The sequence below is a fragment of the Eschscholzia californica genome, unplaced genomic scaffold, assembly GCF_041429995.1.
Source record: "Eschscholzia californica isolate CP2 unplaced genomic scaffold, dmEscCali1.0.p SCAF_1, whole genome shotgun sequence".
Lineage (NCBI taxonomy): Eukaryota > Viridiplantae > Streptophyta > Magnoliopsida > Ranunculales > Papaveraceae > Eschscholzia > Eschscholzia californica.
In genome coordinates, this window is record NW_028238198.1 from 40,147,288 (window position 1) to 40,162,074 (window position 14,787).

Genomic DNA, 14,787 nt, shown 5'->3' on the forward strand with positions numbered 1-14,787 from the left:
CTTTAATGGTTGAGAGCAGTTATTAGGAAGAAATTTTGTATCTTGAGGAATTAGAAAAATCAAAGATGGAGCAAAGGGCAAAATCAAGGTGGGTTCAGAATGGGGATCATAATACGAAGGCCTTTTATGTTTCGGTATCCCATCGACGACAAAGAAACCAAATTTCTAGATTAAAACTTCAATCCGGAATCATTTCGACAAATATTAATGAAATTGTGGGAGATATAACAGACTATTTTCAGAATTTTTTTACGGAGGAACCTGTTCAAGACCCTCCTATAGAGATATTAAATGCTTACAAGGTTCTATCGGACGAAGATCTGGGCTACATCTCGAGGATCCCAACATCAGAGGAGATTAAGTCAGTGGTAATGGAGATGGGGGCTCTAAAGAGCCCAGGACCAGATGGACTGCCATGCATCTTCCATCAACACAACTGGGAAGTAATAGGTGAAGAGCTCGTCAGATATGTCTAAGGAGTATTCCGATCAGGTTCTATAAATCCTATCCTCAACTCCACTACTATTGCTTTAATTCCTAAGGTCAGAGATCCGAGTATTGCCTCGGAATTTCGTCCAATATGCTTATGCAACTCTATATACAAATTCATCACTAAAATAGTTGCTAACCGTATTAGACCTTTTTTAGAAGAAAATATTATGTGGACCCAGAATACGTTTGTCCCCAATCGTCAAATTCTAGATAATGTGGTTGTTACTCATGAACTCATTCATTCAATGAAACTACCTAAGGCCAAAAAAGGTGGCTTCTCTTTCAAGATGGATATGGCCAAGGCCTACGATAGGGTTAATTGGTCTTTCTTGATTAAGGTTCTTCAGGCTACTGGATTATCTGGCCCGATCTTAAACCTTATAGTTTCTTGTGTGTCTACTTCCCACTTTAATATTCAGATCAACGGAAACCTATATGGGGTTTTTTCAGCCTCTAGAGGATTACGGCAAGGGTGTCCGTTATCACCCTACCTTTTCATCCTCACATCCCAGTCCCCATCTCTTCTTATTCATCATTATGAGAGTCACTGCATCTATAAGGGTTACAAATTGAATAATAAAAGCCCCTCCATTACTCATCTACTTTTTGCAGATGACCTTATCTTGTTTGGAGAGGCAAACCAAAATAATTTAAATGCAATTTTACGCCTCATGTCTGATTATGCAGATTTCTCCGGCCAAGCAGTTAACTTCGAAAAATCCTCCATATTCTTTAGGTCAGGAGTTCCTCCACCGATTCAATCACAATTCATAGACCTATTAAAAGCACCAATTATGAAATCATAAGATAAATACATGGGTTCACTCATTCTTAAAAAAAGTAACAGAGTTGATTCTCATACCTGGCTAGTGGATAAGTTTAGAAAATCTCTTGCTGGTTGGAAACAAGATCTCATTTCTCAAGCTGGCAAAACAGTTCTCCTCAAATCAGTTTTGGGCTCGTATTGCACCTACCCTTTCAGCTTTCAAAAAATTCCCAAGGCAATAATCAAACGATTAGAGAGGGAAGAAAGAAGCTTCTGGTGGGGACACGAATTAGAGAATCACAAAATGCATTTTATCAAATGGAGTATTATATGTAGTTCAAAGAAAAATGGGGTTTTAGGAGTCAGATCACTTATAGAGGTTAATGACTCCCTCTTAGCTAAAATGGTATGGAGATTCATAACTAACCAAGATGCTATGTGGGTGAAGATTTTAAGAGCTAAATATATAAATAAGGAGGATTTCTGGAACACCAATTGTACACAGAGACAATCCCCTCTTTGGAAAGCAATATTACAAGTCAGGGAGGTCTTAAAGGATCATATAGTTTGGCAAATTGGCAGTGGTGAGGATGTTCCTATTTTGGACCCATGGTTACCTGAAACAAATACACATAAACCTACCCTTATACAACCATTACCAATTTCAATTAATAGAGTGGCGGATCTGATTGATCCTATAACTAATCAGTGGAATCTGAACATACTTCATCAATATTTTCATCAGGATACAATTCAGGCTATAAATAATTTATACATCACACATCACCAACAGAGAGACAACTTGATATGGATGGGTACATCAAATGGAAATTTTTTTCGAAATCCTTTTACTCAACAATTAAAGAAGGTCCAACTCTTCCAGACTACCTAAGTTCTTTTCCATGGACGAGGTTTTGGCAAAAAAAAATATATGAACCCTAAAATACAGTTATTTATGTGGAAGCTCTTGCATGAAGGGTTAGCTACTTTATCAAAGATTGGGAGTAGAATTACTAATATTAATCAAGAGTGTAAGATGTGCAATTCGCAAGAATCACACCAACATCTATTGGGTATGTGTCCCTGTCTTAGATCTTTAATTTCTTTAACTAACAATCATGAGTTGATGCATTTAGCTACAGATCCAGTTGAGAATTTAAAGAATTTACTGAATAAAGGTGAAGAAGCAAATGAGGCTTGGTATTTGTATACTTATCTGCTCTGGCAGTGATGGAAACACAGGAACGAGGTTCACTTCAGGAACGCAGTCATAGATCTGCCTCGTTTATGGAGGCTCACGAAAATGGAGCTCCATAGAAACCATTATATTTCATCTCTCTTGCCCAATAATAATAACTTGCAGGTTAATCAATGGGAACACCAGCACAAGGATCTATTAAAAGTAATGTTGATGGTGCCTATCGAGTTGAAGGAGGAGCAGCGGCGGTTGTGATGAAGAATCATGAAGGAGATGTTATGGAAGCTAGAACAGTGCGGTTTCCACCGATTTCTCCTCTTCATAATGAGATGAGAGCATTCAGACTAGGGCTTGAAATGGCTCAAGATTTTAATTTATTAGGGGTTCAGATTGAAGGAGATTCGAGGGTCATGGTCACCCTCCTATCGGACGGCAACGCTGAAATCCCTTGGCGACTCCTCAATGATGTGATCCAGCTACGTGTTTTGGTCCGAGAGATTCACGCAAACGTGTCTTATTGCAACAGAATTTCGAATTCGGCCCCTCATAATCTAGCATATGAGGAATTGGTACCTTAGTTGTACCCATTATTTGTGGTTATTTGCTCATTTGTCCTGTTTCTTTGTAATGGACCTATGTTTCTTTGATATATGGTATCACAGTTCAAAAAAAAAAAAAAAAAAAAGTAGACGATATTTTTAATTTCTAACTTCCAAAATTGTTGACAGTATCTTGAAATATGAGTGGATATCTATCCGGTTCGCGAGTCGTAAACCCGCTTTGAACCCAAATAAGCAGGGATGACTTTATAAGCAGGGTTGACCTTTAAAGCATGGTTGATCTGTGTTAATGGTGTGCGAGGCAGGTCTTATGTTAGGGCAGTTATAATTGTTTTTTATTTTAAATACGGACAATTATAAATGTGAAGGGTATTCATGTATATTCCGAATTTAGAAAGAGAGGTGAAGAGGCGGTGGGATTAGGGTTTCGAATGAAATATGTAAACTGAAATCCTAGAGATATCTTTAAGAATCCCTTTGTAATTTGTTCATCTTATAATAATTGAAATCATCACGATATTGTTCGCCGTGGAGTAGGTCTCACCAAACGAATTACGTAAATATTTTGTGTTCTGTTTGATTGTTAACTCTTTATATTCTTTTCTTGGTTACTTGTTCTTCGTTATAACGCCATTATGGGGAAGCAAGAAAATTTATTTTTCGTTTCCCCACCCCTCAGCCACCAGTTATTTATCTCAACGCCAACAAGGGTCGCCAACAAACTGTCATTGTCATTGCCTGTTAATTTATTTTTGTTCAGATCTCCCTCTCTTTCTCTTTCTCTTTCTCTCTGTTGAATCTATATCTCGATCTCTCTTATGAATCTCTCTATCTCGTTCTATCTGTTGCATTCTGCTAATGAAGTTTGCAAGATCTGCAAAACAAGTTGGCAAAATCAATAGGGTCGCTTTGCAATCTGTAAATCGAGTTTGCAAGATTTGCAAACCCGTCTACTTTGTAAAAGAATTAAAGAAAAATACCATTTTTTTGAATTCTTTTTGAGAAAATATATTGAAAGTCGATCTTATAAGAACGATAATGAGAAACAAATACTTTCTAAATGTATATAAGTTTAATGTGAATTCGACGTCGAATGAAAATTAATATATATATATATATATATATATATATATATATATATATATTTAAAATTTGAAAAAAAAAATGAAGGAACTATTTACAAAAGAGTAATCCGGTCTGTATGAATATTTTGGCTTAGATAATAATGACATTTTTGTTGTTTTTCTACCACTTTAGATATCGAGAAATTCTATTTGCTCCCTCTTCCAGCCCTCTAATTGATATAGCGACATCTCACTTGAACGTGGAGCAAATGGAGAGAAAATATGTACAAGTGAGACGTCGCCACATCAGTCGAAAGGCTGGGAGAGGGAGCTAACAGAGGGAAGAATAGTATTTATTATGTCAATAGCTAGAGCCAAAATTAAAATGCTAGTGTATTCACTTTTAACATCCTAAAATGCTAGTGTGTTCACTTCTAACTTCCAACCAAAGGAAACATTCAGTGTTTAGAGTGATATAACATTCATCACATGTGACTCAACTTCCATGTATGGTCCCTCATCAACTACTCGTTTGCCGGTAGAAAATTTGACAGGAGAGAGAAGTGTTTTAATGGAGTATAATAATCTAATGACTTATCTTCATCTTATTGTATTGTTCATTTTGTAATTGGGAAATAAAAGTCTAAATAGGGGTTCGGCACTTCAGGCATTCATTGAGAATTTAGCCATCTAACCTCATTTTTGACACTATAATTTTCATCGATCAAGTTCTTTTTCTTATCCACTTTTTGGTAAAGACATTTCTTCATCAGTTGTGTTTGATTTCTTCATTAATTGTGCTTGGTCACGAAACAAAAAACACAATCAAACTGCGTAATTTCATAAAACCGTCGCATTGAAGATGAACATAGATATTTCATTGTGAAATAACAAATATTAGTGGATGATAACGTGAGAGGAAGGACTAATTTGTTTCGTTTAGATTACTTACAAATGTGTTGTTCATACAATTTTGATTTTTATTATATTTGGGTCTAACATTCCCTGAACCAAAATCCTGATTATGCTTTACTGAAGTATTTTATTTGGACAGCCTAGCCATGTGTAAAAGATCTTTGAATTTTATCTTTTGGGTTAATATTCCTTTTCTTTATTCAGCAAACTAAAAAAATTGTTCCATTTGTTTATTTTTATAAATATGTATTTTTTATATTATCCAATTAAAACACTTGTTTAGTTTTAAATATAAGTAATAACAGAAGAAAATGAGACGGGAAACACATGGTGAAAAGACCGCCGTGCCTTCTCTCACTGGAGGAAGACATGGTGAAATGACCGTCATGCATTCTCTCACTAGAACTGGAATGAGAGGGCTGGTGACCCTCTTACCTCTATGACTTATTTATCTCCTTAAAGTATTATAAAGTTCTCTGGGTAACTCTCTGTTGATTGAGAGTATACTATTGGTGGGCAGTTAAGTTTGTTATTGTATGCTAGTATTAGGAGTGATATATATATATATATATATATATATATATATATATATATATATATATATGTGTGCATGTTATACTTGCGAAAGGTTTTTATCGTAGTTTTATTTTGGAACTCCTCTACCAGTTTAACTCGTGTCGGTGAGTTACTGACCCCCTACCAGTTCTTAGTGTGCATGTACTTCTTTAGTAATTTGGTTAGAATCATCTACAGCGCAGGGTTAGCAGATGGATACAAAGGTTGTAGCGCGGTGCCATTGTGGGGTGTCATTTATGTTTTTCCCTTTCATTTTTTCTTTAGCTTCAAGTTATACTTTTATGCACGGAGAACCATATAACATATATATATATATATGTATCACATAGGTTGTATAAGGAAGTATTGATTTGTGTAGGATGAGTTAAGTGAGTTCTGGTGTTTCAGATTTGAACCAGAGTTTGTTAGAGTATTTGTGTTTTATTTTAGCTTCCGTTGTGTTTGTGTATGCGAATGTATGATTTGCATGATAGATTTTACAGGTACGACCATGTCTCAAAAATAAAAAGTAATGTTACTTCATCTCCGCGATACCTAAAGCAATAATACAATATATGATAATAAAGTAGTGATGGAAACAAATCATAACCTGAAAATGTAGTCTACTATACAATCCAAACATCTTACATGACTTTGATTATATCATGTGAAACAAAATATAAAATCTCGTGAATCTGGATACGTTGAACAAGTAACCGATGAAATGTTAGTACAATTAGTTTAGGCATGAGTTCTCCACATCCCTTCTAACACAATATTCACCGAGATTTGTCTTTTGCTTACACGTTGTACCATGTACGGTGGTCACTGAGCTATGTAACAAACCATAATCGATGATAGTCTATTTGAAGAATTGGCCAAAATTTTAAGTGAATCGTAGTCGTCATTTTTTCACCCCGTGTTTTTTTTTTCTCGTTTTTAGTATGAATTCTAAAATTATTATATTAGTTATGAATCGAATCTGCCACTTCTGAAATTCTGAAATTTTAAGTACATTCACCACTAACTAAGCAAACAATTATAGGGTTTCCTCTAGTAATGTGGGTGGGTGAAATTTGATTACCCAATCTTAGGATTTCACTCACTTATTCCCTCACTCATGTTGGTTTATTGTCCTCTGTGTTTATAACCGTCATTTTGTTTTAGTACACGTGTATTTCTCTAAAAGGACCGCCAATTTCGCGGGCAAAGTTTTGATCATGCTTAAATCCTAATATTCGAATTAATAACTAAACACCCCCTATAATTTCTTAGAAAGATAAAAACGAAACATTATACCGTTGATATTGGGACCCTACAAATTGGCTGGCGCCAGATAGATAGTCTTCTATAAAAAGCACACTGGACTCCAACTATTTATAAAATCTAATTAAGTCAAGTAGATATCCAAAATCCAAAATTAGGTTTTCATTTCTCCCTTTTACTTGCTAGTAAAAAGGAAAAGAAGGAGAAGCAAATCTAGAGACAGAAATAGATATCATTTTAGGGTTTACAAAAAACTCAAGAAATGAGAGAGATTATTAGTATTCATATTGGACAAGCTGGAATTCAAGTCGGTAATTCTTGTTGGGAGCTTTATTGTCTTGAACATGGGATTCAGCCTGATGGAACCATGTCTAGGTAATTAGAATTATCTTCCTTCTCTTTTTTTTCGATTCTTTAATCGTATTTAATGATTTTCTTCCAAGTTTTTGTTAGATTGAATGATGTAAATTTGAATTAGTTGTTGGTAAATTAGTTTGCTTATGATTTCTGTGGATTGTTGATGCTTACTTCTTGATTTAATTGTAAATGTTGGTTTAGGGTTTATCAAGAGGAATTGAAGGACATTCTCTCTCTCTCTTGGATATGTTTATGTGGTTTTACTTTTCATTTTTATCATTAATCATAACAATGAAGTTGAATTTCACAACAATTTGATTTGGATCGAGCAAAAATTCGACGTAAGATTTGTTAGGGTCATATTTTACATATCATAACATTAGGTTATGTTTAAATTCTTCCTCTGATTGCTTTTATTTGCATTGTTGCAATTTCTCCTCTGATTTCAGGGAATCAAAGTCATTTGGTTGTTTATTATCATTCTTTTTGTTACGGATTAAATGATATGTCCGGTTTCTTGTTCTTCTTCTCTAAAGCTGTAGATCATATGAAACTAGGGTTCAAACTATCATCTGTTTATGACGTCTTATGAGATTGGGAGGTAGCTTCCTGCTTTGTCCAAGTTAATTCTTACTGATCAGAGGAAACTTTTTTTTTTTTCTTGTAATGGCTCGCAAGAAAAAGGCCTCCATAAGTCATAATGAGGCATCTTTTCTCCTCATATTCAATTTCTTCCCCTTTAATGATGACTGCAGTGATAGAAAACTTTAGATCTGAGTGAATTATATCTTTTCAGAGTTTCCTTCTCTTTATTGTGGGCAATCATCATGTTCCCATTAGCAACAGTATAAAGTTACTGCATCGTCCTGGTCGTGCTAAGCCAAAAAATTTCCGCATTATCGTAGTTTCTCTCTAGTTGCAAGTTCGTAAATTTTTTGGGATTTCTAGGCAAATTATGTTAGGAGTTAGGACTGACTGGGTGGGAATTTGTTTGGAACTTAGTGCGCGGGGATCTTCTTGCCCTTTGTACATTGTCATAACTTCGACCCAATTCTCAATTGTTAAGAGTAGGTTTAATTTAGAGGACTATCAGTCCATTTCTTTGCATTATGAAAACGAAAAGAGTACATTCCAACAATGTCGTTTGTGGTTTTATTTTCTTTACAGTGATACTACAATAGGATCAGGCCACGATGCTTTCAACACTTTCTTTAGTGAGACTGGTTCTGGTAAACATGTGCCAAGAGCTATATTTCTTGATCTAGAACCTACCGTCATCGATGAAGTAAGGACTGGAACTTACAGACAACTTTTCCATCCCGAGCAACTAATTTCTGGTAAAGAAGACGCTGCCAATAATTTTGCAAGAGGACATTATACAGGTAAATTATTTCGTATTATTTTGAAATCCAGATTCTTCCCTACACTTTTTTTTTACTGACAATATTATCTGCAGTTGGCAAGGAAATTGTTGACATATGCCTTGATCGAGTGAGGAAACTTGCTGACAACTGCACTGGATTGCAAGGGTTTTTGGTATTTAATGCTGTGGGTGGTGGCACCGGTTCTGGGTTGGGTTCCCTTCTGTTGGAACGCTTGTCCGTAGACTATGGAAAGAAATCGAAGCTTGGTTTTACCATCTACCCATCACCTCAGGTACTAACTAGAGCTTCTTCTTTAAAGTTTCCCATCTACTAGTAGTGTTTTCGTTTATTTTAAATTGGGTTCTAGTTAGTAGTTATTCACACTTGGCGAACTGTTCTATCTTGTAGGTTTCTACTGCCGTTGTGGAACCTTACAACAGCGTCCTGTCCACTCACTCGTTGCTTGAGCACACTGATGTGTCAGTTCTCTTAGACAACGAAGCAATTTATGATATTTGTAGGAAATCTTTAGATATCGAAAGACCGACATACACAAACTTGAACCGCTTGATATCTCAGGTCATATCGTCCTTGACTACTTCTTTGAGGTTTGATGGAGCGATCAATGTTGATATTACAGAATTCCAGACCAACCTTGTACCATACCCCAGGATCCATTTCATGCTCTCATCATATGCCCCTGTCATCTCCACCGAGAAGGCGTACCATGAACAGCTATCTGTACCCGAGATTACAAGTGCAGTGTTTGAACCTTCAAGCATGATGGCCAAATGCGACCCTAGACATGGGAAATATATGGCTTGCTGTTTGATGTACAGAGGAGATGTTGTTCCAAAGGATGTCAATGCCGCTGTTTCCACCATTAAAACCAAAAGGACCGTTCAATTTGTCGACTGGTGAGTAAAATCATTCACATGATTGTCAAATCGTCTGACTTTCACTGTAATTCTGTTGACTTTCACTGTCAATTCTGTTTTACTTTCTTGAATTTTGAAAGAATTAGTGGAAGAGATTCTAAACCTATGGAGGTCAGTGATATGTGTTCATCACTGTAGTTCATTATGAACCTACTTTGTATCCATAAATGCTGCCTACAGCACAGACAGGAGGTTTCTCTTACAACCCCAATCTGAGTTTGGATGTTTTTTGTGAAAATTTCAGGTGCCCAACTGGCTTCAAGTGTGGTATCAACTATCAACCACCAACAGTTGTACCAGGTGGTGATCTAGCGAAGGTGCAGAGAGCCGTATGCATGATCAGCAACAACACAGCAGTGGCGGAAGTATTCTCTCGTATCGATCACAAGTTCGATCTCATGTATGCTAAGCGTGCGTTTGTTCACTGGTATGTGGGCGAGGGTATGGAAGAAGGGGAATTCTCAGAAGCTAGGGAAGATCTGGCAGCTCTAGAGAAGGATTACGAGGAAGTGGGTGCAGATGGTGTGGAAGATAGTGATGATGAAGGTGAAGACTATTGAGTAGATAATTTCTCAATAGAAGTTCCTACTTGTTTGTTTGGTAATGCTTGTTTTTTTCTTTCTCTCGTGTCATTGTGTATTCATAGTTGAAGTTGTTTTGATTTGACAGTGTCTTTTGTGACACCTCTGTTATGGTAGTAGTGGGTTTTCGAGTCCTTTTGTTAGCAGTAGAGAAGTTGGACTAATTACATTAGGAAATTTCAATTTCATCTAGATGGGAACTCATACTGTTTCCTGAAGTTGTGTTCAATGTCAAGGAAACGTATTCTATAGAATCTGCCAGCACCGGCTTGGTCCAGCTAAGGTAAAGAACTTTCTTTCATACTGTGCCGTCGTCAGTGTCGAGACTGGGGCCGGAGAGAGAGACCAAAAAAATGAATCATCCCGATCAACAAGAAAGATTCAAATGGATGAACGATCAATTGACTGGACTCACTTTAGTTAGCTTCGCCTTATGGAACCAACGACTGTAAAGCAGAGGGAGAGAGGAGTACTTCCTGTGAGTCATGCTAGCAAGCCCTTACTTTCTTTCTCCCTTGATTTCTTTCTTACATACTAACCTTTGATTATTGACTTTATCCATCTTTTATTTTGAATAGGAATCCTGATACCTATCTTCTTCCTTTGCGGGTGTCATAAGATCTCTACTCGTGCGATAGTCGTAGTCCCACATTGCTCGCAAGAGTGTCCAAGTGTCCAGAGTTTGGGTTATAGGTGTATGTTTGCAAGAGTGTCCAGAGTTTGTGTGTTGGCCAATGTCGCGTCACAGCTCATTTCTATGATATTTGATAAACTATGGGAGTTTTTTTTTGGAAAATATAAACTATGGGACTTGGTCATTGAATCAAATGAGCATATAACTCAGCATTCTAATCTTACCATTTTCATAAGAATAAGAAAAAAAAGAGAGAGCAAGTATGAATACACGTCATAAGCAAATAAACAAATAGTGTATAGACTTTGGAGTAGTGATGTATATGGATATCACCCTGTTAATGTAGAAAAGGATTGAAAGGTTTATTCTTATATTCTTCATGAGGAATTTGAATTAATCAACAGAGCAGGTGTAAAAAGAAAAATATCATTTTCATCATCAATCCTTGATAAAAATTGTTGTTGAAACTAATCCAACAAATTCCATACAAATTTTAAGTTCAATTCATAGTACTAAATACCATACTCTTGAAAAGGAATCAAGACAAAAGAGAACCAGAGAGAGTTAATCAAATATGACAGAACAGTTGACAAAGAGGAGGAAGATCCCATAAACCATCAGAAGGATCATGAAAACTGTCCAAATATTCATGAACTCCATTCATGGCATAGAGTGATGCTGATATCTGTCTTTCCACTTTCATTCTATCAAATTCTGTAATTCCATTTGTTGTCGTTGTTGTTGTTGATGACTGATTGTTGGTACTACTATTACTTGTTGTTAACTCAGTAGGCAACAAAACATTCTTTTGCAACTCAAACAACCCCTCTTGATGACCGCCGATAAACGGATTATATCGATTGTCAAACCCTCCAGTAGTTTCATAAAACCAGGAATTATCAGACTGTGATGAATTAGAATAACCAAATTCAATTTCTTCATGAGGACCACCACAATTACTTAAATCTGGTCTATACCCATCATCAGATATTTTGCCCTCTTCTTGCTTATAGTTCACACCATTATCACCACTAGATGATGACTTCAAAATCATATCACCACTACTAGTACTAGGTGTAGTAGTATTAAGAGGACTAGCAGTACTGTCTAATGAGGAGGATGAAGTTGAAGATGATGAAGAATCAATTAGTGGATGTTTTTTTACACCATTTCTCTGGTTAAGTAGATTACGAATTCGATAAGCGAGAGGAGAGTTAGTAGAGACATGGGTGATGAAGTTGGTTCGAGTATTTGATCCACGAAGAAGGCAAGCAGCTTCATCATAAGCACGAGCAGCTTCTTCGGCCGTTTCGAATGTTCCAAGCCACATCCTTATCTTTTGTGTTGTGTCTTTAATCTCTGCTACCCATCTCCCTGAAGGTCTTTGTCTTACTCCAACAAACTTTGTATTGCTATTATTACTTTGCTTCTTTCCTTTGATTTTGTTGTTGCTTCCTCTAGTAGTTAGTGGAGTAGTACTCTCTCTTTGTTGTTGTTTTCTTCTGTCATTGAATTGGAGTTCCATTGAAGAGAGAGAGAGAGAGATGGGTTTGGTTCAAAGAAGATCAAGAATCAAGAGATTATGTTGAAGTTGGAGATGGAATGTTGAAGAGTTTTCATAAATGAATAAATTTATGTGATCAAAGAGGTGAAGCTTTGGTTTTAACTAGTTGAGAAAAGGGAGGGAGATGGAGTTTGATTTAAACAAGAGAGAGAGAGAGAGAGAGAGAGAGAGAGAGAGAGAGAGAGAGAGAGAGAGAGAGAGAGAATCAAGGGAAGTGGAGAGCTCGTCTTGATATACATGTTTGGTTGTCATATGGAATTTAAGAAGATATTGTCTCATTTCTCTATAATAAGCATATACAATTAAAAGTCTGACCTAAACGACATTTTGCGCTTAATTTTTGGTCTTTTTATGTGTTTGAATTTTATATACTCCGTATTTCTTACTATAGATGTTTGCTTTGTTTTATATCGGTCTTTTGTGCCATTCATCTAGACAATAGTGATTTTAACTCGCAAAATCAAACTGTACCGACCTAAGCGGTAAAGTTTTCCAACTAAAATTACATTGAATAGTATCAATTCAATTTGAGTTGAGCATTTGTAACTTTCAATTAAAACTAATTAATCTTACAACTGTGATACACATCCTTTCACTTTCTCTCTCTTGATCACAATCCGATACGGCGACACGTCACGTGCCGAAATGAGGATCATTTTCTTAATCTTATGTTTCTGTATAATAAATCATATCCCTGTTAATTTATATGGCATTTCTATCAATATGTTAGAGACACAAAATTAAGAAAACAAATTGGGACCATTCTCCTTAAGATGCCTTTAGCAAGACTTGTTTAAGAATGTTAAAGCCCTTGTGAGAGGAAATTAGGGTTAGGGGGTTATAGTCTGAGTAGTCCTTGTCGTCTTTAACAAGAATTCCAGGTCAACGCATATAACAAAAGTCGTGAAGGCACGACAGTCTGCCACTTGGAGTCACTAGAGATGGCCATACCTAAGATTAGGAATTTCAATTTTCAACCAGTTGAGAATTTTGACGTGCACCCCGTATTTGTTTATCCAAAATGTACTATTTTAATAACAATTGTTATTTTATCTCACAATTTTTTTGAATTTCAACATGACAAAATAAAGATAATGTCACACAAATTACGACAATTCAGTTTCAGTATTTCTAACAATATATTAAGAGCGACATTTTTTTATGTTATTCTTCCGAAACAGAGAACATTTGTTTATCTTATGATAGACTTTTAACTTGTGATTTGAATATCACCAAAACATCAACAACAAAATATGAAGTATATAAACACAAAAAATTATGACTGATACACCATTTTAACAAATAAAATATTTATGTGGATGTTAGAATTTGCATTCCTTTTCTTAATGTTAATCCCTAATAATACAACGATAAACTAAATTATCAAGTGATTACGCCTAAGTGCAGGTTTTTGTGTCATTATCACTATAGTTTGTGTCGTGAACCATTTTCATGTCATGTCATTAGAAAAGAAAATAAATAGAATGCTTCATTATTAGTGCTTCAAGTGGGTTGAAGAGAGCGACACGGAATGTTAAGCTTTCTCCATCTTGTTCAACATCTTTTTGGAGAGTCGATTTTCGTTTGATCCGACTAGTCAAATTTAAAAACGCAGTGTGTCATTGTCAGTTTCGTCGAACTTAGAATCAAGAATCACTCATTCCGATTCGGGATGAATGAAATATTCAAGCTTGAATTTTTTGGGTAAATCAAGGCCAAAAGATAAAATGAGGAAAGATGAGGGTCATTTATGCAAAAAAGTAAACGCCCAGATCCGACAGCTTAGATTACATTAACACGGAATAGTCCTAACAGTCCATTGTTTTTAGTCTTCTGAATACTTTCGAGGGTACGTTAGGATCCAATAGATCGCGTTATTTCCATAGTCTGCTTTCACATCCAACAATCAGAGATCATCCATCTTTGTTTTGTATCCATTTGAAACCAATAAGTATGACCCAAGACCACTCAATTGTTTAATTTCATTCAGCCTCTTCTTATCTTCTGAGTAAAGTAAGCTTTCCATGTTTGTCTTAAACTAAAAGATGGAATCAATAACATGAAATCGAAGATATTTTAGTATGTTTAGAGTATGAAATCAAAAACATTCTAGTATATCTAGATTCTAGAATCAATATTTTTCTAGTGTATCTAGGACCTAGAATCAAGAGAACTCAATTGAATCTAGAACTTGGAGCTTAAGAGCATCCGATTGTGGCTGGAAGACAAAACCGAAGTAAGAAATTATCTCAATACCAAGTCAGAAGTCGTAACCAAGTAAGGAGTCAACAGTTATCAAGAAATCAAGTCTAGAAGGTCAAACTAAAGAGTTCGTATTGCTTACGAATGTCCGCGCGCTTTCAGTACTGTGAAGTACCATCACAACCCAGAAAGGAAGTCGTTGAATCCTGTGAGACATATACCAAACTGTTGGTAATGCTATAGGGGTGTAAATTTCTTAGGGAAAGATAATTCAGTACCTCCTTGATTAACCCCCTTATTGTCTATCTCGGTTATGTCTTAAAGAACATTA

At 35.9% G+C, this 14,787-nt stretch overlaps 2 protein-coding genes across 2 annotated transcripts; one reads left to right on the plus strand and one right to left on the minus strand.

Moving 5' to 3' along the window:
• The first annotated feature begins 6,853 nt into the window (after positions 1–6,853).
• On the plus strand, positions 6,854–10,285 carry LOC147566793 (tubulin alpha-3 chain-like). The gene is made up of 5 exons (XM_086653343.1): positions 6,854–7,191; positions 8,341–8,555; positions 8,630–8,829; positions 8,946–9,454; positions 9,720–10,285. Exons 1-5 carry the CDS (start codon positions 7,079–7,081, stop codon positions 10,033–10,035), a joined length of 1,353 nt encoding a protein of 450 aa, XP_086509469.1. The 5' UTR covers positions 6,854–7,078; the 3' UTR covers positions 10,036–10,285.
• Positions 10,286–11,033: 748 nt separating this feature from the next.
• Positions 11,034–12,356, minus strand: LOC147566794 (ethylene-responsive transcription factor ERN1). The gene has a single exon (XM_086653344.1). The coding sequence runs from the start codon at positions 12,213–12,215 to the stop codon at positions 11,259–11,261; it is 957 nt and encodes a 318-aa protein (XP_086509470.1). The 5' UTR covers positions 12,216–12,356; the 3' UTR covers positions 11,034–11,258.
• Between the last annotated feature and the right edge of the window lie 2,431 nt (positions 12,357–14,787).

What these genes read in the sequence shown, in the direction of transcription:
- LOC147566793 (XM_086653343.1), top strand. Translation starts at nt 7,079, where the DNA reads ATGAGAGAGATTATTAGTATTCATATTGGACAAGCTGGAATTCAAGTC. An exon ending in TGCAAGAGGACATTATACAG is followed by an intron (nt 8,556 to 8,629) that starts GTAAATTATTTC and finishes TATTATCTGCAG; the next exon opens with TTGGCAAGGAAATTGTTGAC. An exon ending in ACCGTTCAATTTGTCGACTG is followed by an intron (nt 9,455 to 9,719) that starts GTGAGTAAAATC and finishes TGAAAATTTCAG; the next exon opens with GTGCCCAACTGGCTTCAAGT.
- LOC147566794 (XM_086653344.1), bottom strand. Translation starts at nt 12,215, where the DNA reads ATGGAACTCCAATTCAATGACAGAAGAAAACAACAACAAAGAGAGAGT.